At 37.1% G+C, this 26329-nt stretch overlaps 1 protein-coding gene across 6 annotated transcripts in view; it reads right to left on the bottom strand.

Annotated features, from left to right (window-relative positions):
• The window catches only part of FAM149B1 (family with sequence similarity 149 member B1), a 78987-nt gene that overhangs the window by 28446 nt on the left and 24212 nt on the right, over positions 1–26329 (bottom strand). For all 6 annotated transcript variants that reach the window (XM_036928673.2, XM_036928676.2, XM_036928674.2 and 3 more), the window contains 3 exons: positions 17293–17435; positions 16362–16478; positions 6249–6410 (listed from right to left, as the gene is read on the bottom strand). In XM_036928673.2, coding sequence (XP_036784568.2) covers positions 6249–6410; positions 16362–16478; positions 17293–17435 — 422 coding nt within the window. The remainder of the gene's footprint in view (positions 1–6248; positions 6411–16361; positions 16479–17292; positions 17436–26329) is intronic.

Raw genomic sequence — 26329 nt, 5'->3', positions numbered from 1 at the left:
ACACATAATAATTAAAACGGCAAAGATCAAGGACAAGGACAGAGTATTAAAGGCAGCCAGAGAGAGAAAAAAGGTGACCTACAAAGGAAAACCCATCAGGCTATCATCAGACTTCTCAACAGAAACCTTACAGGACAGAAGAGAATGGCATGATATATTTAATGCAATGAAACAGAAGGGCCTTAAACCAAGAATACTATATCCAGCACAATTATCATTTAAATATGAAGGAGGGATTAAAGAATTCCCAGACAAGCAAAAGTTGAGGGAGTTTGCCTCCCACAAACCACCTCTATAGGGTATTTTAGAGGGACTGCTCTAGAATGAAGCACTCCTAAAGCTAAGTAGATGTCACCAGAGAAAATAAAATCACAGCAAAGAAAGCAGACCAACCAAAAACTAACTAAAGGCAAAAGATAAAATCTACTACCCAGAAAAGCAGTCAAAGGAAACACAAAAGAGCACAAAATAAAACACGTAACATATAAAGAATGTAGGAAGAGGAATAAGAAGGGAGAGAAATGAAGAAACATAAGACTGTGTTTATAATAGCTCAATAAGTGAGTTAAGTTAGACGGTAAGATAGTAAAGAAGCTAACCTTGAACCTTTGGCAACCATGAATCTAAAGCATGCAGTGGCAATAAGTACATATCTTTCAATAATCACCCTAAATGTAAATGGACTGAATGCACCAATCAAAAGACACAGAGTGATAGAATGGATAAAAAGGCAAGACGCATCTATGTGCTGCTTACAAGAGAGTCACCTCAAACCCAAAGACATGCACAGACTAAAAGTCAAGGGATGGAAAAGATATTTCATGCAAACAACAGAGAGAAAAAAGCAGGTGTTGCAGTACTAGTATCAGACAAAATAGACTTCAAAACAAAGAGAGTCACAAGAGATAAAGAAGGACATTACATAATGATAAAGACTCAGTCCAACAAGAGGATATAACCATTATAAATATATATGCACCCAATACAAGAGCACTAACATATGTGAAACAAATACTAACAGAATTAGAGGAGGAAATAGAATGTAATGCATTTATTTTAGGAGACTTCAACACACTACTCACTCCAAAGGACAGATCCACCAGACAGAAAATAAGCAAGGACACGGAGGCACTGAACAACACACTAGAACAGATGGACCTAATAGACATCTATAGAACTCTACACCCAAAAGCAACAGGATACACATCCTTCTCAAGTGCACATGGAACATTCTCCAGAATAGACCACATACTGGGCCACAAAAAGAGCCACAGTAAATTGAAAAAGATTGAAATTCTACTAACCAACTTCTGAGATCACTAGAAAGGTCTAAAACTAGAAATAAATTGTACAAAGAAAGCAAAAAGGCTCACAAACACATAGAGGCTTAACAACATGCTCCTAAATAAACAATGGATCAATGACCAAATTCAAATGGAGATCCAGCAATATATGGAAACAAATGACAACAACAACACAAAGCCCCAACTTCTGTGGGATGCAGCAAAAGCAGTCTTAAGAGGAAAGTATATAGCAATCCAGGCATATTTAAAGGAAGAACAATCCCAAATGAATAGTCTAATATCGCAATTATCGAAATTGGAAAAAGAAGAACAAATGAGGCCTAAGGTCAGCAGAAGGAGGGACATAATAAAGATCAGAGAAGAAATACATAAAATTGAGAAGAATAAAACAATAGAAAAAATCAATGAAACCAAGAGCTGGTTCTTCAAGAAAATAAACAAAATAGATAAGCCTCTAGCCAGACTTATTAGGAGAAAAAGAGAGTCAACACAAATCAACAGAATCAGAAACGAGAAAGGAAAAATCACGACGGACCCCTCAGAAATACAAAGAATTATTAGAGAATACTATGAAAACCTATATGCTAACAAGCTGGAAAACCTAGGAGAAATGGACAACTTCCTAGAAAAATACAACCTTCCAAGACTGACCCAGAAAGGAACAGAAAATCTAAACAGACCAATTACCAGCAACAAAATTGAATTGGTAATCAAACTACCCAAGAACAAAACGCCTGGGCCAGATGGATTTACCTCGGAATTTTATCAGACCTACAGAGAAGACATAACACCCATTCTCCTTAAAGTTTTCCAAAAAATAGAAGAGGGAATACTCCCAAACTCATTATATGAAGCCAGTATCACCCCAATCTCAAAACCAGGCAAAGACCTCCCCAGAAAAGAAAATTACAGACCAATATCCCTGATGAACATAGATGCAAAAATACTCAACAAAATATTAGCAAACCAAATTCAAAAATACATGTAGAGGATCATTCACCATGACCAAGTGGGATTCATCTCAGGGATGCAAGGATGGTACAACATTCGAAAATCCATCAACGTCATCCACCACATCAACTAAAAGAAGGAGAAAAACCACATGATCATCTCCATAGATGCTGAAAAAGCATTAGACAAAATTCAACATCCATTCATGATAAAAACTAAACAAAATGGGTATAGAGGGCAAGTACCTCAGCATAATAAAGGCCATACATGATAAACCCACAGCCAATATCATACTGAACAGCGAGAAGCTGAAAGCTTTTCCTCTAAGATCGGGAATAAGACAGATGCCCACTCTCCCCACTGTTTTTCAACATAGTACTGGAGGTCCTAGCTATGGCAATTAGACAAAACAAATAAATACAAGGAATCCAGATTGGTAAAGAAGAAGTCAAACTGTCACTATTTGCAGATGACATGATATTGTACATGAAAAACCCTAAAGAATCCACCCCAAAACTACTAGAACTAATATCAGAATTCAGCTAAGTTGAGGATACAAAATTAACACACAAATCTGTGGCTTTCCTATACACTAACAATGAACTAACAGGAAGAGAAATCAGGAAAGAACTTCCATTTACAATTCTATCAAAAAGAATAAAGTACCTATGAATAAACCTAACCAAGGAAGTGAAAGACCTATACCCTGAAAACTATAAGACACTCAAGAGAAATTAAAGAGGACACTAACAAATGGAAACTCATCACATGCTCTTGGCTAGGAAGAATTAATATTGTGAAAATGGCCAACCTGCCCAAAGCAATATACGATTTGAAGCAATCCCTATCGAACTACCAACAGCATTCTTCAACGAACTGGAACAAATAGTTCTAAAATTCATATGGAACCACCAAAGACCCCAAATAGCCAAAGCAGTCCTGAGGAGGAAGAATAAAGTTGGGGGATCTTGCTCCCCAACTTCAAGCTTTACTACAAAGCCACAGTAAAGAAGACAATTTGGTACTGTCACAAGAACAGACCCACAGACCAGTGGAACAGAATAGAGAGTCCAGACATTAACCGAAACCTATATGGTCAATTAATACGCGATAAAGGAGCCATGGACATACAATAGGGAAATGACAGTCTCTTCAACAGATGGTGCTGGCAAAACAAGACAGCTACATTTAAGAGAATGAAACTGGATCACTGTCTAACTTTGAAATGGATCAAAGACCTGAATGTAAGTCATGAAACCATAAATCTCTTAGAAAAAATCACTGGGAAAAATCTCTTGGACATAAATATGAGCGACACCATGAACATATCTCCCCAGGCAAGGGGAACAAAAGCAAAAATGAACAAGTGGGACTATTTCAAGCTGAAAAGCTTCTGTACAGCAAAGGACGCCATCAATAGAACAAAAAGGTATCCTACAGTATGGGAGAATATATTCATAAATGACAGATCCAATAAAGGGTTGACATCCAAATTATATAAAGAGCTCAGGCACCTCAACAAAGGAAAAGCAAATAAGCCAATTAAACAATGGGCAGAGAAGCTGAACAGACAGTTCTCCAAAGAAGAAATTTAGATGGCCAACAGACACATGAAAAGACACTCCACATCGCTAGTCATCAGAGAAATGCAAATTAAAACCACAATGAGATATCACCCCACAACAGTAAGGATCGCCACCATCCAAAAGACAAACAACAACAAATGTTGGCGAGGTTGTGGAGAAAGGGGAACCCTCCTACACTGCTGGTGGGAATGTAAATTAGGTCAACCATTGTGGAAAGCAGTATGGAGGTTCCTCAAAAACTCAAAATAGAAATACCATTTAACCTAGGAATTCCACTTCTAGGAATTTACCGTAAGAATGCAGCAGCCCAGTTTGAAAAAGACAGATGCACCCCTATGTTTATCGCAGCACTATTTACATTAGCCAAGAAATGGAAGCATCCTAAGTGTCCATCAGTAAATGAATGGTTAAAGAGCATGTGGTACATATACACAATAGAATATTATTCAGTCATAGGAAGAAAACAAATCGTATCATTTGCAACAATTTGGATGGATCTAGAGGGTATTATGCTCAGTGAAATAAGCCAGGCAGAGAAAGACATGTACCAAATGATTTCACTCATAAGTGAACAAAGGAAAACTGAAGGAACAAAACAGCAGCAGAATCACAGAACCCAAGAATGGACTAACAGTTACTAAACGGAAAGGGACTGGGGAGGATGGGTGGGAAGAAAGGGATAAGGAGGGGAAAAAGAAAGGGGGATTACGATTAGCATGTATAATGTGGGGGGGCACGGGGAGGGCTGTGCAACACAGAGAAAACAAGTAGTGTTTCTACAGCATCTTACTATGCTGATGGACAGTGACTGTAATGGAGGTTGTGGGGGCGACTTGGTGAAGGGGGGAGCCTAGTAAACATAATGTTCCTCATGTAATTGTAGATTAATGGTAGCAAAATAAATATTTTTTTAAATGCAAAATAAACACCATATACTCATTAAAGAAGCAGTTTATATTTCTGGGAAAAAAGTCGATGTTACAGCACAACTCTCAGAATACAGTAAGCATAGATATAAATAGGCATTATTAGTTATAATGTCTGCCAAGCATAAGATTTTATGTTAACTGTATACACCCCTTTTAAACAGGATTTGTGTAAATGATGTTCACATGTCCAACTGCTGTGTTCAAAACTTTCCGTTTCCATGACTTACTGGTGGTAATTTAGAAAGGGTAAAATCAAATCATGTGGAGGAAAAAATTAATTCATTTAAAAATGTTTAATCTCTATACAGAATTTTACTGTTGTTAACAACCATTTGATCAATAAATATGAGAGATGCCCTCTCAAAAAAAAAAAATTCTAACAATTTTGCTAGGATATGTCTTAAAGTTGATCATGTCATATAGGTTTTCCCAGATATACTGTGGTCTCTTTTAATATGCACATGTCTGTTTTCTAATTTCTAGGAATATTTTGGGCGTTATAGTCTAGTTATGTGCCATTGCTTTGATTTTCTTCTTTCAGAATTCACTTATACACATATTGTTTCTTTTGTTTATGGCTCTCATTTCAAGCACTTTTTCTATGACATTTTTAACTTCTTTATTTCATTTTCATTCTTTTCATAGTTTTCCTGCTATTCTTCAATGTCTCTTATAAAAATTTTATTTGTATCTATTCTCCCTTGGCCACCTTGTAATTTATTCTTCATTTTTGAGATTCTGAGATAACTTTGTTTCTTTCCTGAGTTATATCAATTCTCACTACATTTATTGACATTCTATTATTACCCAGGTCTGTTCTCAGTATTTGAATTTCTGATTATAGGTGTGATATGTGTATAATACTATAAGAAATTGATACATATAAATATCTTCAACTATATGTTTGAGAACTATATGTTACAAGTCTCTTCTGCTTCATGATTTTACAAGGTGAAATTTTCATCATTGGAAATATTCCAATTCTTACTTTCTGTTATTGTTCTTAAAGTAGTTTGGTATAAAGTTCATTCCTATTTCCAAGTAGATGGACAAAGGACCTCATTCAAAACCTCCCTTTTCTGTCAGTACAATAAAACACAATTGTTTAAAAAAAAAAAAATTCATGGACATGTTTTAAAACCACCGCTATAACTCAAACCCATTATTAATTAGCCTTTAATAGTGTTCTTATCACTTCTAGGATAATGACAGAGAAAGCTCTCTGATGGCAGAATAAATATAAGAACCATAAAAAAAAATGTTTAATCTCAGGAAGAGGGAAGTCACATGTACAGGAAGGAAATACACAAGTCTGAGATGTGGAAGAAATAGGAATTTAGTCAACTAAACAAATGAACTCTGGATACCTGACAAGTAATAAAAACATAAATCTAATTATAGGTAATAGTAGTATAGAAAAAATAGATATTAATAAACAAAGGAGAGGAATAAAAATCTTGAAAGACATAATTACTCACATATCTGTGTGGTCGAATGCTAGATATTCCTCTATTATTCCTTCAGAAAAGATTACGCAGTCTTCTTCTCTTTCTATAGAACACAAGCCACGGGATTTGGCAGTGGAAGATGGTTTATTGGTGTAAGGTGAAAGATAGAATTTCTTTCCCCTAATACCAAATCTGCCAAAGGAAAAAACCCAAATATTTATTATGCACAACATAAGCAGTTCTTAGAGCAACTCAGTCACATTCTTTTCAGCTCAAAACCCTGGTGACACTTTCCTGAACTACTGTAAGCCTTAATATCTATTACTTCTCAGTACAGGAAGAATAAATACTAGCCATAGACCTACTCTGCTCAGGTGTATTTTGCAGTATCAAATACTGCTTGCTGTCTTCAGAGATGCAACAGTTACGGCTATAAAATAAGTTTTTGTTTTAAATCTAAGAATATTTACATTCATAGTTACATCTTTAAGATACCTCAAGAGGTTATATGTTTATTTCAATAACTCCATCATTGTTCAAATTGTGTGTTCCTTAAGGGCAGAAATCTCTTGTTTACAGTTAAATTTCTTTTTCTGCTAAGGTAATGAATATGTGGTGACTCACTCATTTCAGCAGATTTATTTTGGAGAAAGTCAAGTATAAGCAATACAATTTTTAAAAATAGCTCTCAGCTTAACTAAACATTAAATATAAGCAATGTACACTTTGTGTTATTCTTTAGCATTTTTGTACCTTAAGTATTTGCTTTTAATGGCACTTTTCACCAAGACTAGCAGGAAAATCTCACTGGAATACATTTTGGAAATACGTTATTAGAAGCCTTAAAAAAGAACATTGATTCAATGCTTTCACTTATAGGGATTACCTTTAAGGATATGGCCTACAAGATTTAGCTATAAAAATTATCATTGCAGAACTGTTTGTAATTGCCAAAAATAAAACTAACCCAGCTATTTCAAAACATAGGATTGGGGATTGATTGTTTAAATAATGGTATATTCATGCAATAGAATACTATGAGGTCATTAATGTTGTAGGAAAAATATGGAAGAGACCCACAATAAAATGACAAGTATAAAAAGACTATAAAATACGTACAGTACTCACAAAAGTATATACATATGTGGCAGAAAATGCTGGATGTCCCCCAATATCTATTCTCCCCTTCTTAGTGAATCATGCCAATTTAATTCAGGAGAGCAATACACCGTTCTTGAAGACTAAATTTCCCACTACCTTCAGCCAGATGTAGCCAATGAGATATGAGCAGAATTGTTATATGGATCTCTGGGAAGGCTGTTTAAGTAGAAGAGACTTCTATAATGGGTGCCCTTTTTGCTACCTAGAAAGTGAATGTCATGTTTGGAACTTTGTCCGCTATCTTGGACCATGAGGAAAACTTCAGGAAAAATGACATAGGGTAGCATGGTGTAGCAGAAAGATGAAAGGAGTCAGATGGACTCAAAAACACCATGCCTTCATTATGCTATCTTTAGATACACCTCTTCCTGACTTCTTTTAAAAGAGAAATAAACTTCTTTGTTATGTAAGCCATTAAATAAAGTGTAGGGTTCATAGGAAGTGGTTGGAAAGGTATGTGGCTAGACTGGAGTACTTTGTGTGGTAAATTGGGCTAATTGATAGCAAAGGAAAGTAAAGTTTTTAAGGGAATAACAAGATCCTTGCTTTAGAAGACAGTGCGGTGTGATAAAAGGACAGTGTGGTTAGGAGACTAGTCAAAAGATGAAATAAGAGCTGGTAAGCTGATGAGAACCTGGGCCAGGGCAGGAGGCATGGGGATGGAGAGATAGTAAAAAAAGAGATAAACAGTTTAGAGAACAACACATCTAAATCAGCTGGTATTACTGTTTATAAAAGTTTCTTAATTTGGGGGCATTACTATTAGCAGACATAATGTAGGTGGGGGGGCACGGGGAGGGTTGTACAACACAGGACAAGTAGTGATTCTACAGCATCTTACTTCGCTGATGGACAGTGACTGTAATGGGGTATGTTGGGGGGACTTGGTGATGGGGGGAGTCTAGTGAACATATTGTTCTTCCTGTAATTGTAGATTAATGATACCAAAAAAAAGTTTCTTAATTTGATGTCAGCATGTTTTTTTGTACACACAGGCAAGTTTATTCTAAAATTCATATGCATGGGAAAGGCCCTAAGGATAGTAAAAAAAAAATTGAAAAATAATGTGTGAGGGAAGAATCACTTTCCAGTATTAAGGCTTACTACATAACTGCAGTAATCAAGAAGGTATGGTTCTGGCAGAAGGATAGATCAAAGATACAGGACACAGAACTCAGAAATGGAGCCTCACAACTGAGCCCAATTAATTCCAGACAAGGGTGAAAAATCAATTCAGTGGAGGAGGGATATTTTTTAAATAAAGTGATGGAGCAATTGGACATCCATAGGCCAAAAAAATGAACCTTGACTTAAAAGTCTCACATTTTTTTACAAAGATAGACTCAGAATGGATCACAGACTTGAATGAAAAAATGTAACACAATAAAAGTTTTAGAAAAGAATGGAGGAGAAAATCTTTAAGACCTAGGACTAGGTAGAGAGTTCTTAGATTTTATACCAAAAAACCCCCAAAATCAAAAACCAAAAACAAAACCCCCAAACAAACAAAAAACCTCTCACAATTCATAAGATATAAAATGGTAAGTTAAGACTTCAACAAAATAAAAAACTTTAGCTCTGAAAAAGACCCTGTTAAAAGAATTAAAAGACAAAATATAGAGTTGGAGAAAGTATTTAAATCACATGTCCAACAAAGGCCTGTGTAGAATACATAAAAAAACTGAAAACTCAATCGTAAAAGGCCTATCAAATTAGAAAGTGGGCAAAACACATGAACAGACATTTCACTGAAGAGGATACACAGACAGCAAACACAAGAAAAGATGTTCAAATAATTTTAAGGAAATTCAAATTAAAAACAATGAGATATCACCACCTACCTAACCGAATAGCTAAAATGAAAAACAGATCTAACACCGAATGCTGGCTAAGACTTAGTGAAACTCAATCATATATACATTGCTGGTGAAAATGTAAAATGGTACAATCATTGTGTAAAAGACTTTGGCAGTTCCTTTCAAAACTAAAAATGGGCTTGCTAAACCACCCAGCAATTACATGCTTGAACTTTATCTCAGACTTATATTCATACGAACTTACATGAATGTAAAGAACATATATATATATATTATATATATATGTGAAATATATAAAAACATACAACACAAAAATATAAACACAAAAACATACATATATAAAATACATATTCATGTAAAATGTATTTTTGTACAAACCTTTACATGACTGTAAAGAACATATGAAGTATATAAAAACACACAATATATACTTTACATTCATGTACTATGTATATGGAATAGAAGAAAAAAGCCAATCACAGAAGGACACACAGTGCAGGATTCCATTTATGTAACATTCATGAAATAACATAATTATATAGATGAAGAACAGATTAGTGGTTAACAAAGATTAGGAAAAAGGGGGAGAGGGGAGAGAGATGGGTGTGGCTATAAAGGGGTAACAGCAGAGAGTCTTGTGGTGATGGTACTATCTAGTATTTTGATGGTTGGCAGTGGTGACAGAAGGCTATACGTAGTAAAACTGCATAGCGCTATCCCTATACATACACACAAATGAAATCTGATTCAGTTCTATGGATTTTACCAAAAAAGGTTTCTAAATTTGAGATTTAATTTTTTTTTCACTAAAGTCTCTGTTCTGAAATTTTAAAATAATAATTCCCAAATTCCAGTCAATAGATTTGTGCCAGTCCCTGACAAAATTTTTACTGATCTATACCAAAATGAGCAAAATAAGGACAACACCCAGGAAGAATGCCAAATATCCTGTCTTGAAAAGTACTGTCCTTATTTTGAGATTATGTACTTCATCATTTTTTTTGTTAATATGTATTTTCTCTTATGAGTGTTTTTTTACCATGATAAAAGTTGTCAAACACTCCATACCTAGCATTCCATTTGTTATAGTCTTATTGTACTTGTATGACTAACTTGTATTATTAACTTGTAATTTGTATCATTAACCAGTCATTTTTTAGTCAGTGATATCTAAAGGAATTACTTGTTTTGAGAAAAAAAGGCCTTTCTAAAAAGGTATAGGCCTTTTGTTAGTAGAAAAATTTCAATTTGGTGGGAAGGAAACATGTTCCCATTTCCACTAAAGCTGTAGCAAAAACATCATTATACATCATGAAACTGTCTCTGCAAATGTTATTTCTAACAAAGGAACATTTTAAATCACCAGACTTCAGAGAATATTATGTCTGGAAAACTTTTTTTTTTTTTTTTTAATGTTTGTAATTTTTTTCCTTACTAGAAGAATACCAGTGGTCTTACCTAATAGTGTACTGCTCTGGTAGTAATACTTAAGCTGAGATCTGTTTTCTTGTGAGAGGAAAAAAATCATTGGTACTTTATTCTTCTTGCACATGCATGGAGGATAAAATGCCTTTTCTAGGTTTCTTGTTCAAACAAAGAGTTTAATTTGAAGCCATCCCATCCAGGTGTGGGCCTTAGGAAAAGGAATTCGGCAGCCTTCATGGAGGTGATTACTGCAAGGCCCTTCAGGGTTGCTAGAAGGAACAAGTGGCTAAGAATCCTCCTTCCTGACTAGGATCTGAAAAGTACAGTTAAACACTCTCAACACCGTTTCAGACCAACCTTATCTCCCAGTGGACCTCTAGAAATGACAGAAGTAGAGGAAATGTACATAAAGGTGTGATCTCATGATGCCAAAAAGAAAACATTAAGGTAGTACATTGGAAAGGAAATATGATTGTGAAATGCCCTCCCAGTAGAAGAACTGAGAAGAGTATCTCCATGGCTTTGGAGAGCTTCAGAAAGCTCTTTATAAATGTCTAAAAATTTTCTGATTTGTAATTAGTTTGAATAGCTCTTGTATTTAGGACAGTTATAAAAAAAATCAGAGAAAATGAAAGCAAAAGGTATTTGTAATGAGTGACATGAGGGAGGTGGGCTTAGGTTAAATAGCACATATATATATATCACTTAAATTGTGGTAAAAATATAACATTAAATACCATCTTGAACATTTTAAACTGTATACTTTAGTAGTGTTAAGTATATTCACATTATTATGCAGATATCTAGAACTTTTTCATTTTGCAGAACTGAAACTCTAATACCCATTAAATACTAATTGCCCCTCCCCTTCACCTAACGTCCTTTGACAACTGCCTTTCTACTTTCTGTTACTATGATTCTGGTTACTTTAGATACTTAATATGAGTGGAATCATATTCACTTTGTTCCTGGCTTATTTTACTGTGCACAATGTCTTTGAAGTTCATTCATACTGTAGCATGACAGGATTTCCTTCTTTTTTTAAGGCTGTTTAATCTATTGTATGTATACGCCACACTTTCTTTACCATTCATCTGTCTGTGGACATTTGGATTGCCTCTATCTAATGCTGCAATGCAGATGCATGTGCAGATATCTCTCTTAGATCCTGCTTTCAGTTTTTTTGTACATATACCTAGGAGTAGGATTTTTGGATCATATGATAAGTCTATTTTTATATTTGAAGGACCTTCCATACCGTTTTCCCTGATAGTTGTACCATTTCACATTCCCACCAACAAAGCACAAGTGTTTCAGTTTCTCTACATCTTTCCAAAACTTGTTTTTTTTCTGTTCCTTTGATAGTGCCATCCTTATGGGTGTGAGGTAAAATCTCATTGTTTTGATTTGTATTTCTCTTATTATTGGTGATGTTAAGCATCTTTTCATCAACAAATGCTTGTTGGCCATTTACATGTCTTTGCAGAATTGTCTGTTCTAGACCTTTGTCCACTTTTGAACTGGGTTCTTTTTTTGTTGTTGTTGAGTTATAGAAGTTCCTTATATATTCTGGATATTAACCACTTATCAGATATGTGTTTTGGAAATACTCCCCGTTACACAGGTTGCCTTTTCACTCTGTTGATTGTTTCTTTTGATGCACAGAAATTTTAAAGTTTGATATAGTCCCATTTGTCTATTACTGCTTTTGTTACCTATGCTTTTGGTGTCATATCTAATAAATCATTGCCAAATCCAATGCCCTGAAGCTTTCCCTCCATGTTATAGTCTATGAGTTTTAGAGTTTTAGATCATATGTTTAGGTTTGTAATACACTTGAGTTAATTCTGCATATGGTGTAAGGTAAGGGTCCAACTTCATTCTTTTGCATGCGGATACCCAGATTTTACAGCATCATGTTGGAAAGACTATCTTTTCCCCATTGTGTAGTTTCAGCACCTTTGTTGAAAAGCATTTAACCAAATATGCAAAGGTTTATCTCTGGGCTCTCTACTCTTTTTAATAACTTTTTAAGGGTTATAATTATGCACCTAGTCATACACTTCAGCAATTTATTAGATAGTATAGTTATTAATTTTTGTTGAGGTATACATGTAGAGTAAGCATAGACAAACCCCTTAAGTTAACTTGAAGCGGTAGAGCACATAGTTTTTTCAAGTAGAAATGTCCTCAAACTCATGTTTTCAAGGTCCGTTTTGGCATTTTTTTGGTTCTGTTTTCTCCTTACTCTGCTGCCATCTTCTGTTTAAGTTTTATGTTGTTTTAAGTTTTGATGTAGACAACAATATTTGTTTTGATTTATAACATTGTTTCACGACCGTATCAATTTATACATTAAATAATTTTCATGTAGTTATATATATATATATATATATATATATATATATATGAGTTGTTTTAATTTCATTTAAAAAAGCTGAATGCTAGCCATATTCTAGGCTCTGTGCTAAGGGTTAGAGATACAAACAGAAAGATACTGTATTGTTTGTTATTTATTGTACTTTCCTGTGGTCCAAGAAGTCAAGAATAGAAGCTAGACCAAATACCTTCTTTAGTACATTTGAGATATGAAAGAAAGCCAGTGTGGGAGAATTAGTGAGTGAGAAAGGGAATGACAGAAGATAAAAATATAGATGTAGGCTGGGGTCAGCTTATAATATAATTTTACATTTTTATGTTAAATTCGGTGGGAAACTATTGAAGATTTTTAAGTAGAAGACAGGATCAACTCTGAATTTTAAAAGAAAAATCTGATGTAATATGGAGGGACAAGAATGGACATAATTTGAAGTGATATTTTTTAAGAAGTCTCAGTAGTTGATAAACTCTTATTTTATGGCAAACTTGATTTGTTAAACTAAAAAAGTCCAAATGAATTCATGACACATTTCCACACATGTTCTTAAGAAAAGTGGCAAAAGAGCAACAGCAATGCCACTTACGTACTCTCATTACCCAGACTGTGTTCTTAGATACCATTAGCCTCTCCAAGAAACTAGGTCTTGAATGTCAGGTGATGGGCCTGCAACACCCTACTGTAACCAGAAAGCAGGGATACAATCAAGACAAAAAGGAGCTAGCTTGACATGGCCAAGTTGTAACAATCTGAGCATCATAATAACTATGGTTAATTAGAATACATAAATATTTTGAAATGCTATGAGTTCATAATGGTACTTAAGACAGAAAATATCAAGGATGGACTAAGTAGTAGTTATATAAAAGTAAATATCATGGATTATGTTTAATTTGTTACTACTTTCCATAAGCAGTGGTATGCTAATAAAACTGTAATTTGTTTCATCTAAGTGTCTATGTATAAAATATAGATAGGTATTTATCTGTACAGTTAGGAAAAGCAGTTATTGAAAATGGTATGTCAAACAGTCCAGAAAAGCAACACCAAAAATAAAAAGGGCTGGTCAGCAGTGGTGGTAGCAAGCAGACAGGAAAGGAGGTCACAGCCTGCTGCAGAACCATGATTTCCTAAAGAGGAGATTTAGCCAGATTTCCTAAAGAGGAGCCACTACTCAGACTTGACTCCTTATTTCCTTGGAGCTGAAATCTCTAAATGGGACTACTACTTACAATAATAAAATAATAAGATATATATAAAGTTTATACTAAGCTCAAGTAAATATATCTTAATGACAAGGTATGAGTTATGAAATTTTGGACAGTGAGAATTAGAGAATACATCATTTCTGTAGGAGACATTAGAATGTAAAATCTGAAATTTATATAAAAGGACTAAACTTTTAAAAAAGATTTATTAATATAATGAGGCTTAAATTTAAAAAGAAAGCTCAACCTAATGAACAGAAGCTTGAATTTAAATCACTTTGAGAAAAGCAGACAAATCCCATTCTCTGACTAAAAATCAGTTGATAACCCACATCTCATAACCTAACTGGCCTAAGACAGTAATGTTTTCCTTTGAGGTCTGAAGAAATTACAAACTAAAAAGACATCAAAAGTAAATATTCTTTTTTATTTGCATCAAAAGTGCAACCCTTAAAAGGTACCAAATAATTAAAATTATACTCCTAGGAAAAAGTATAGAAATGATTTTTTTTAAATTAAGGTATCATTGGTATACACTCTTACAAAGGTTTCACAAGAAAAACAATGTGGTTACTACATTTACCCTTATTATCGAGTCGCCCCCATACCCCATTGCAGTCACTGTCCATCAGTGTAATAAGATGCCACAGAGTCCCTATTTGTCTTCTCTGAGCTACACTGTCATCCCTGTAATCCCATACATACCATATGCACCAATCATGATACCACACAATCCCATTCTCCCTCCCTCCCCACCTGCCCTCCCTACCCCTCCCCTTTGGTAACCACTAGTCCCTTCTTGGAGTCTGTGAATCTGCTGCTATTTTGTTCCTTTAGTTTGCTTTGTTGTTATACTCTATAAATAATTTTAAATTAATCAAAACTGATATTTTACAATAGATTTAAAGGTTTGCATAGATTTTGAAATAATCCTATTTGGATTTACTTTGCTGTTATTTCAAGACTTTGAGGTATCCAAAAAAAATTAGCCACTTTAATATATTAATTACCCATTTTAAGCTAATAATCAGCAGTTTAATTACTGTAAAGACATAAAGTTGTAATTAATATTACATGTTTAAGAAGAATAACTTTCTCAAAGTTTTTGGGGAAAAAAATTTTTTAGTGTTTCTGAATTTCTCTAAAGCAGTCTATATACATAGTTATTCCAAGAGCCAAGTGCCTGTATTTATAGATAGATGTAAATATAGATACAGATCTTAATATCAAAAATATCCTTAAGACCTAGGGAATGTCTCACTTTTTTTTAGTGAAATATATCATTGATACACAATCTTATATTGGTTTCAAATGTACAACACAGTGGTTCAACAGTTACCTATAATGTTAAGTCCTCACTCCTTCTAGTGCAGTTACTATCTATCAACACAGAGAGATGTTACAGAATCATTGATTATATTCTCCATACTGTACTACTGTCCCCATGACTAACTTATATTGTGACTATGAATTGTGCCCCTTTATGTCTCTCCTTTTCTCCCTTCTCCCTCTCCCCCTTAGTAACCACTAGTCATTTTTCACTGTCTATGAGTCTATTGCTGTTTTGTTTCTTCTCTTTTGCTTTGTTTTTATATTCCACAAATAAGTGAAATCATATGGTATTTATCTTTCTCCACCTGGCTTACTTCACTAAGCATACTACCCTCTAGATCCATCCATGTTGTTGCAAATGGCAGGATTTGTTTGCCTTTTATGGCTGAATAATATTCCAATGTGTGTATGTATCACATCTTCTTTATCCAATCACCTACTGATGGACACTTAGGTTGCCTCCATATCTTGGCTATTAAAAATACTGTGCTGTTAAACATAGGGATGCGTACATATTTTTGAATCAGAGATTTTTGTTTTCTTAGGGTAAATTTCCTAGAAATGGAATTACTGGATTGAATGGTATTTGTTTTTAGTGTTTTGAGGAACCTCCACACTGTTTTTTACAGCAATGTCTTACTTTTTGAATAAAAAATTATATTGAATTCTAATATGCACAAAGATTCCAGACAAGCTTACAGAATTTCCCAAGCTTTAAAAATACCAATAAGTGGGGAGAAGTATTTTAATCCCTTAGTATAACTGGTAGAATATAATACTGGCACATTAGGATACATAAATACTTACATATTGGAATACTTACGTAGTAGAATCTCTTTCCCAAGATAGTGTTGCCTTATACGAAGCTGACACAGCAGAAGGGGATCTAGGATACAGTCCATAACCTTCGTTTGGAGTGATTATCTGCTTACCCAGAATTCTTCAAGATAAAGAACAAAAGAGACAATTACGCACCTTCACCTGGCATACATACAAAATGTAAATGTTTTTGGTACAAATTTGATGGCTCTAAAATAGAAGTCTAGGCTAAGTCCACACTTGGTCTGATACTGATAATAGTTCTTGAGAGAAAATATGAATCCAGAGCCTTATCACAGGTATATATCTCTTCCATAGAATGTAGACAGAAAAGATAAAGTTATAGCCCCCTAGCCCCCCCAAAACCCAAGGAAACTGAGCAAACTATTGCAAATTTGCCCTCCATCCTCAATTATAATCTTCATTAAATCTGCCAAAATGAGTGAAAGCCAGGCCAAATTAGTGAAAATGAATTATATTATTAAGAAAATGAAGCTTAACAGATTTTAAATATGGATAGTAACTAATGCAGTTTCTAAACTGCATAAACATAAGACATAAAGCCTATGTCCTTGTCTGCTACCAAGACCAAGTATACATAAGAATTTACTTGTAGACAAGACTGTAAATAAATACATGTTCTAACCCTCTTGTTCAAAAGAAGTGCTCTTTAGACAGCCACAATACACAGATCTCAGCTACTTGTATAGAAATTACTCTATTTGACTGGGACAACATATACATATTAGTATTTATGAAAACTCTGAGAAACTTACATCAACTTGAGTTTTCTCTAGCTGAGGCTTTATACCACCTGGCCTTATTTACATTCTTCAGAATCATGCCCATAATGATGTAAGAATACATTGTTGGAGCTCTGCTTCTCAAATTTCAGTATTAGCCAGGAATACACGTCAACTCTAGGGATTCAGTACCTGAGGTGAGGAAAGCTACGTGTCCACTGTTGGCACTCTTCGTATAGACGCTCAGTATGTACACTCAACTTCTGCTCATACAAGAGCTCGTCAATGGCTGTGAACATTGCCTGGACTTTTTCAGTGGCATTTTGATCAACTTCCTAGAAGAAAATACCATACCCAAATATTTAGATGAACTTCAATCTCTGTTAAAATCATGAAGGTTGAAAGCAACCAGATTTGATTTCAATATTTAGTCTATTTGGGAATCACGGGAAGATGGCGGCATGAGTAGTTCAAAGGAAAACTCCTCCCCAAAACATATATATTTATGAAAATACAATAAATACAAGTATTCCTAAAAGAGACACCAGTGGATGCAGTACAACAGCCAGGATACATCTACATCTGTGAGAACTCAGCATCACATGAAGGGGGTAAGAAACAAGCTGCAGCCAGGCAGGACCCAAACACTCCCCCACCCCAGAACCCGGCAGGAAACAAGGAGTCGGAACGGGGAGGGAGTGAAAGCCCAGGACTGCTAAACAACCAGCTCTAGAAATCTGCACCCAGAACGCAGACACAAGGTGCATGGGGTGCTGGATATTAGAGAAATGGAAAAGCAAAACCTGTGGGCAGGTCCCTGAAACCGGCGCCCCTGAGACAAAAGAAAAGTGAGTGCTTTCTGCAAGTCTTAAAGAGACAGAGACCCCATAGCTGGACAAAGTTGTCGCGGCACACATAGCCAGCAACTGGGAATCTCGGGGAAACTTAGGCGCCCTAAACCCCGGGGAGGCAGTGCAGCTGTGAAGCCCCTCACAGCAATAAGCAGCCTGCCAGTTGTTCCTCCAACTGGCGTGGACCCCGACACACCGGCCCAGTAGCAGGAGAGTGGCAGCACGTGTCAAGGACGGTGGGGCCGGAAGGGACCAAGAGCAGATCTGTGCGCCAACGGCACCAGAGGAGACCAGGAGAGGCTTGTGCAAGCCGGCAGCGGCGCGACCGAACATCCCGGGCGTGGCTTGCATGCACTGGTGGCAGGGCAGCCAGAGGAGCCCAGTAGAGGCCCATGCGCACCTGCAGCAGAGCCAGAGGGAGCAGGTGTGCTCCCAGCAGCCAACTGGAATCCCAGCCCAAGGCACAGCTGCCCGGGCCAGACCCAAAGGCCGCTGCTGGCACAGAGCTGCCTGGCAGGGGCGCCGCTAGCATGGAGGAGCACACCTGGCATGCCTGCCACTCCCTGCAGGGCTCCACGCTGATCAGATGGACACCCCGCCCACAGCAGCTTAGGGGACTAAACCGGTGGCTGCTCCAGGAGTGCGGGTAACTGTCACAGGCAGCGGGGAAGGGTAAGGCATCCAGCAAGCAGGAGAGAACTTTCATCTCCCAGCTGACACACCTGCAACCTGCCTACAGCCACTGCTATCACCGTGAAAAGGCAAAAAAATCTGGTCCAGTCCAAGATACTTCAAACAACACCTGAGAAAGGATCTGCAGAGGCAGACCTAACCAGTCTCCCTGAAAAAGATTTCAAAATAAGAATCATAAACATGCTGACAGAGCTGCAGAGAAATATGCAAGAGATAAGTGATGAAGTCCAGAGGGAGATTACAGACGTCTGAAGGGAGATTACAGAAATGAAACGAACTCTGGAAGGATTTATAAGCAGAATGGATAAGATGCAAGAGGCCATTGATGGAATAGAAACTGGAGAATAGGAAAGCATAGAAGCTGATGCAGAGAGAGATAAAAGGATCTCCAGGAATGAAACAATATTAAGAGAACTGTGTGCCCAATCCAAAAGGAACAATATCCGCATTATAGGGGTACAAGAGGAAGAAGAGAGAGAAAAAGGGATAGAAAATGTCTTGGAAGAAATAATTGCTGAGAACTTCCCCAAACTGGGGGAGGGAATAGTTGCTCAGAATACAGAGGCACACAGAACTCCCAAGAGACGGGACCCAAAGAGGAAAACACCAAGACACATAATAATTAAAATGGCAAACATCAAGGACAAAGACAGAGCATTAAAGGCAGCCAGAGAGAGAGAAAAAACGTCATCTACAAAGGAAAACCCATCAGGCTATCATCAGACTTCTCAACAGAAACCTTACAGGACAGAAGAGAATGGCATGATATATTTAATGCAATGAAACAGAAGGGCCTTGAACCAAGGATACTGTATCCAGCACGATTATCTTTTAAATATAAAGGAGGGATTAAACAATTCCCAGACAAGCAAAAGTTGAGGGAATTTGCCTCCCACAAACCACCTCTACAGGGTATCTTAGAGGGACTGCTCTAGATGGGAGCACTCCTAAAAAGAGCACAGAACAAAATGCCGAACATATGAAGAATGGAGGAGGAGGAATAAGAAGGGAGAGAAATAATCAACAGACTGTGTTTATTATAGCTCAATAAGTGAGTTAAGTTAGACAGTAAGATACTAAAGAAGCTAACCTTGAACCTTTGGTAACCACGAATCTAAAGCCTGCAATGGCAATAAGTACATACCTTTCAATAATCACCCTAAACGTAAATGGACTGAATGCACCAATTAAAACACACAGAGTAATAGAATGTATAATAATGCAAGATCCATCTATATGCTGCTTACAAGAGACTCACCTCAAACCCAAAGACATGCACAGATTAAAACTCAAGGGATGGAAAAACACATTTCATGCAAACAACAGGGAGAAAAAAGCAGGTATTGCAATACTAGTATCAGACAGCATAGACTTCAAAACAAAGAAAGTAACAACATATAAAGAAGGACTCTACATAACGATAAAGGGCTCAGTCCAACAAGAGGATATAACCATTATAAACATATATGCACCCAATACAGGAGCACCAATATATGTGAAACAAATACTAACAGAATTAAAGGAGGAAATAGACTGCAATGCATTCATTACGGGAGACTTCAACACACCACTCACTCCAAAGGACAGATCCACCAGACAGAAAATAAGTAAGGACACAGAGGCACTGAACAACACACTAGAACAGATGGACCTAATAGACATCTGTAGAATTCTACATCCAAAAACAACAGGATACACATTCTTCTCAAGTGCACATGGAACATTCTCCAGAATAGACCACATACTAGGCCACAAAAAGAGCCTCAGAAAATTCCAAAAGATTGAAATCCTACCAACCAACTTTTCAGACCACAAAGGCATAAAACTAGAAATAAATTGAAAAAAGAAAGCAAAAAGGCTCACAAACACATGGAGGCTTAACAACATGCTCCTAAATAATCAATGGATCAATGACCAAATCAAAATGGAGATCCAGCAATATATGGAAACAAATGACAACAACAACACAAAGCCCCACCTTCTGTGGGACGCAGCAAAAGCAGTCTTAAGAGGAAAGTACATAGCAATCCAGGCATATTTAAAGAAGGAAGAACAATCCCAAGTGAATGGTCTAATGTCACAATTATCGAAATTGGAAAAAGAAGAACAAATGAGGCCTAAGGTCAGCAGAAGCAGGGACATAATAAAGACCAGAGACGAAATAAATAAAACTGAGATGAATAAAACAATAGCAAAAATCAATGAAAACAAGAGCTGGTTCTTCGAGAAAATAAACAAAATAGATAAGACTCTAGCCACACATATTAAGAGGAAAAGAGAGTCAACACAAATCAACAGTATCAGAAATGAGAAAGGAAAAATCACGACGGACCCCACAGAAATACAAAGAATTATTAGAGACCACTATGAAAACCTATATGCTAACAAGCTGGGAAACCTAGGAGAAATTGACAACGTCCTAGAAAAATACAACCTTCCAAGACTGACCCAGAAAGAAACAAAATCTAAACAGACCAATTACCAGCAACGAAATTGAAGTGGTAATCAAAAAACTACCCAAGAACAAAACCCCCGGGCCAGATGGATTTACCTCAGAATTTTATCAGACATACAGAGAAGACATAATACCCATTCTCCTTAAAGTTTTCCAAAAAATAGAAGAGGAGGGAATACACCCAAACTCATTCTATGAAGCCAACATCACCCTAATACCAAAACCAGGCAAAGACCCCACCAAAAAAGAAAACTACAGATCAATATCCCTGATGTACGTAGATGCAAAAATACTCAACAAAATATTAGCACACTGCATTCAAAACTACGTCAAGAGGATCATACACCATGACCAAGTGGGATTCATCACAGGGATGCAAGGATGGTACAACATTCGAAAATCCATCAACATCATCCACCACATCAACAATAAGAAAGACAAAAACCACATGATCATCTCCATAGATGCTGAAAAAGCATTAGATAAAATTCAACATCCATTCAAGATAAAAACTCTCAACAAAATGGGTATAGGGGGCGAGTACCTCAACATAATAAAGGCCATGTATGATAAACCCACAGCCAACATCATACTGAACAGCGAGAAGCTGAAAGCTTTTCCTCTGCGATCGGGAACAAGACAGGGATGCCCACTCTCCTCACTGTTAATTCAACATAGGACTGGAGGACCTACCCATGGCAATTAGACAAAACAAAGAAAAAGAAGGAATCCAGATTGGTAAAGAAGTTAAACTGTCACTATTTGCAGATGACTTGATATTGTACATAAAACACTCTAAAGACTCCACTCCGAAACTACTAGAGCTAATATCGGAATTCAGCAAAGTTGCAGGATACAGAAATAACACACAGAAATCTGTGGCTTTCCTATACACTAACAATAAACTAATAGAGAAATCAGGAAGACAATTCCATTCACAATAGCATCAAAAAGAATAAAATACCTAGGAATAAACCTAACCAAGGAAGTGAGAGACTATACCCTGAAAACTATAAGACACTCTTAAGAGAAATTAAATAGGTCACTAACAAATGGAAACTCTTCCCATGCTCCTGGCTAGGAAGAATTAATATTGTCAAAATGGCTATCCTGCCTAAAGCAATATACAGATTCGATGTAATCCCTATTAAACTACCAACAGCATTCTTCAATGGACTGGAACAAATAGTTCAAAAATTCATATGGAAACACCAAAGACCCCGCATAGCTAAAGCAATCCTGAGAAGGAAGAATAAAGTGGGAGGGATCTCACTCCCCAACTTCAAGCTCTACTACAAAGCCACAGTAACCAAGACAATTTGGTACTGGCACAAGAACAGAGCCACAGACAATTGGAACAGAATAGAGACTCCAAACATTAACCCAAACATACATGGTCAACTAATATTTGATAAAGGGGCCATGGACATACAATGGGGAAATGACAGTCTCTTCAACAGATGGTGCTGGCAAATTGGACAGCTACATGTAAGTGAATGAAACTGGATCACTGTCTAACACCATACACAAAAGTAAATTCGAAATGGATCAAAGACTTGAATGTAAGTCATGAAACCATAAAATTCTTAGAAAAAAACATAGGCAAAAATCTCTTAGGCATAAACATGGGTGACCTCTTCTTGAACATATCTCCCCGGGCAAGGGAAACAAAAGCAAAAATGAACAAATGGGACAATATCAAGCTAAAAATCTTCTGTACAGCAAAGGACATCATCAATAGAACAACAAGGTATCCTACAGTATGGGAGAATATATTCATAAATGACAGATCCAATAAAGGGTTGACATCTAAAATATATAAAGAGCTCACACACAACAAACAAAAAGCAAATAATCCAATAAAAAATGGGCAGAGGAGCTGAATAGACAGTTCTCTGAAGAAGAAATTCAGATGGCCAACAGACACATGAAAAGATGCTCCACATCGTCTGAGAAATGCAAATTAAAACCACAATGAGATATCACCCACACCAGTACGGACCACCATCGTCTAAAAGACAAACAACAACAAATGTTGGCGAGGTTGTGGAGAAAGGGGAACCCTCCTACACTGCTGGTGGGAATGTAAATTAGTTCAACCATTGTGGAAAGCAGTATGGAGGTTCCTCAGAATGCTCAAAATAGAAATACCATTTGACCCAGGAATTCCATTTCTAGGAATTTACCCTAAGAAAGCAGCACTCCAGTTTGAAAAAGACAGATGCACCCCTATGTTTATCGCTGCACTGTTTACAATAGCCAAGATATGGAAGCGACCTATATGTCCATCAGTAGATGAATGGATAAAGAAGATGTGGTACATATACACAATGGAATATTACGCACCCATTAGAAAAAAACAGATTCTACCATTCACAACAACATGGATGGAGCTAGAGGGTATTATGCTCAGTGAAATATGCCAGGTGGAGAAAGACAAGTACCAAATGGTTTCACTCATATGTGGAGTATAAGAACAAAGGAAAACTGAAGGAACAAAACAGCAGCAGAATCACAGAACCCATGAATGGACTAATAGTTACCAAAGGGAAAGGGACTGGGGAGGATGGGAGGGAAGGGAGGGATAAGGGCAGGGAAAAAGGAAGAGGGCACTATGATTAGCATGTATAGTGCATGGGGGGCACGGGGAGGGCTGTGCAACACAGAGAATACAAGTAGTGATTTTACAGCATCTTACTACGCAGATGGACAGTGACTGTGAAGGGGTATGTGGGTGGGGGACTTGGTGTATGGTGGGGGCCTAGTAAACATAATATTCTTCATGTAATTGTAGATTAATGATACCAAAATTAAAAAAAATTTTAATGATAATCTTGCTGGATAAAGTAATCTTGGTTCCAGGCCCTTCTGCTTCATGGCATTAAATATATCATGCCACTCCCTTCTGGCCTGTAAGGTTTCTGCAGAGAAGTCTGATGTTAGCCTGATGGGCTTTCCTGTGTATGTGATCTTATTTCTGCCTCTGGATGCTTTTAACAGTCTGTCCTTATCATTGATCTTTCCCATTTTAATTACTATGTGTCTTCGTGTTGTCTTCCTTGCGTCCCTTGTGTTGGGGGATCTGTGGATCTCCATGGCCTGACAGACTATGTCCTTCCCCAGATTTGGAAAGTTTTCAGCAACTACCTCCTCAAAGACACTTTCTATCCCTTTCTCTCTCTTCTTCTTCTTCTGGTATCCCTATAATGCGAATATTGTTCCGCTTGGATTAGTCACACAGTTCTCGCAATATTCTTTCATTTTTAGAGATCCTTTTTTCTCTCTGTGCCTCAGCTTCTTTTATTCCTCTTATCTAGTTTCTGTTTCATTTATTGTCTCCTCCACCGTATCCAACTTGCTTTTAATACCCTCCATTGTGCTCTTCAATGATTGGATCTCTGACCTGAATTCATTCCTGAGTTTTTGGATGTCTTTCTGTACCTCCATTTAGAATGTTGATGATTTTTATTTGGAACTCCGTTTCAGGAAGTGTGACAAGGTCCATATGATTTAAATCTTTCTCGGGAGTTGTATTAATAATTTTACTCTGGACAAGTTTCCTTTGGCATTTCATATTTGTATATCGTGCCCTCTAATATCCAGAAGCTCTATTCTGGAGCTGCTCAGCCTCTGAAGCAATGTTGGGGTTCGCAGGGGAGCGGTACTAGTACCTGGGGGGAGGAAAGGGCTATTTCCCGCCTCCTGGCTCCTGTGCCTGTCTTCAGTGCCTGAGCCAGTGGGCCGGGCACACAGGTATAAGTTTTTGTCCCAGAGCAGCTGGATATGTATCCCTGCTTTCCACAAGCAGCCAGAATCCCAGTCTCCCCAGGTACTCTGCCTGTATTAACTTTCCAACCCGGTAGTCATGCGAGTCTCAATGAAAGTACCATGAAATGTAGGTTTGTGCTCCCAGCGCATATCTTGGGAGCTAGATATTCAGAAGTTCCAAGCCTTCCACTCCCTCCGTGCTCCATTGCTCTTCCTCCCGCCGGTGAGCTGGGGTGGAGGAGGGGCTCGGGTCCCACAGAGCCACAGCTCTGGTACGTTACCCCGTTCGGTGAGGTCTGGTCTTTTCTCCGGGTGTGTGCAGTTTGACGCCGTCCTCTTTCCTGTTGCTCTCTCAGGATTAGTTGTGCCAATTAAATTTTCTAATTGTATCCAGTTTTAGGAGGAAGCCTCTGTCTCTCCTCTCATGCTGCCATCTTTAATCTTATAGGAAAGGTATTTCTTAATGAGAGTTGAAAGTCAAAATTACTCCTTGATCCATGGGCTGCAGAACAGATATTATGTGAGCAGGCATGAAAACAACATAAATCTCACTGTCCATCTCCATCACAGCTCTTGGGCAACCAGGTGCATTGTCAGTGAGCAGTAATATTTTGAAAGGAGTCTTTTCTTCTGAGCAGTAGATCTCATCAGTGGCTTTAAAATATTCAGTAAACCATGTTTTAAACAGATGTTCTGTCATCTAGGCTTTGTTGTTCCTCTTATAGAGCACAGGGAGACTAGATTTAGCATAATTCTTAAGGGCTCTAAGATTTCAGAATGTTAAATGAGCATTGGCTTAAACTGAAAGTCACCATATCCCTTAGTCCCTAATAAGAGAGTCAGCCTGTCCTTTGAAGCTGTGAAACCAGGCTTTGAGTTCTATGGTAGAAAAGTCCTAGATGGCATCCTCTTTGAAAGAAGGCTGTTTTGTCTACACTGAAAATCTATTCTTTAGTGTAGCCTTGCTTACTAAACCTTGCTTAATGACTTCAGCTAGATCTTTTGGATAACATGCTGCAGCCACTGCTCCACCTTTCACTTTTCCCCCCACTTTTTAGAATATATTTCTATTTTGGTAAAATTATAAATACATAAAATGTACCATCTTAAAGTGTATAGTTAAGTGACCTTAAATACATTAACATTCTTGTGCAACCATCATCCCTATCCATCGCTAGAACTTTATTCTTTCCAAATTGAAACTCTGTACCCATTAAACAGTCCACTCTTCCCTCTGCCCCTGCCAAGCATTATTCTACTTTCTGTCTCAATGAATCTGCCTATTCTAGGTACCTCATGTAAGTGGAAACATAATATTTGCGCATTTGGCCTGGCTTATTTCACTTATAGTAACATCTTCAGGGCTCATGAGCCAAGTGTCAAAATTTCACTTTTTAAAAACTGCGTGATACCCCATTGTATGTATATACCACATTTGTTTACCCACTTATTTGTAGATGGA

Source organism: Manis pentadactyla, chromosome 8, assembly GCF_030020395.1.
Source record: "Manis pentadactyla isolate mManPen7 chromosome 8, mManPen7.hap1, whole genome shotgun sequence".
Classification (NCBI taxonomy): Eukaryota; Metazoa; Chordata; class Mammalia; order Pholidota; family Manidae; genus Manis; species Manis pentadactyla.
Note: the sequence above shows the minus strand (reverse complement) of the source record. Positions and strands in the feature narration are given on the sequence as shown.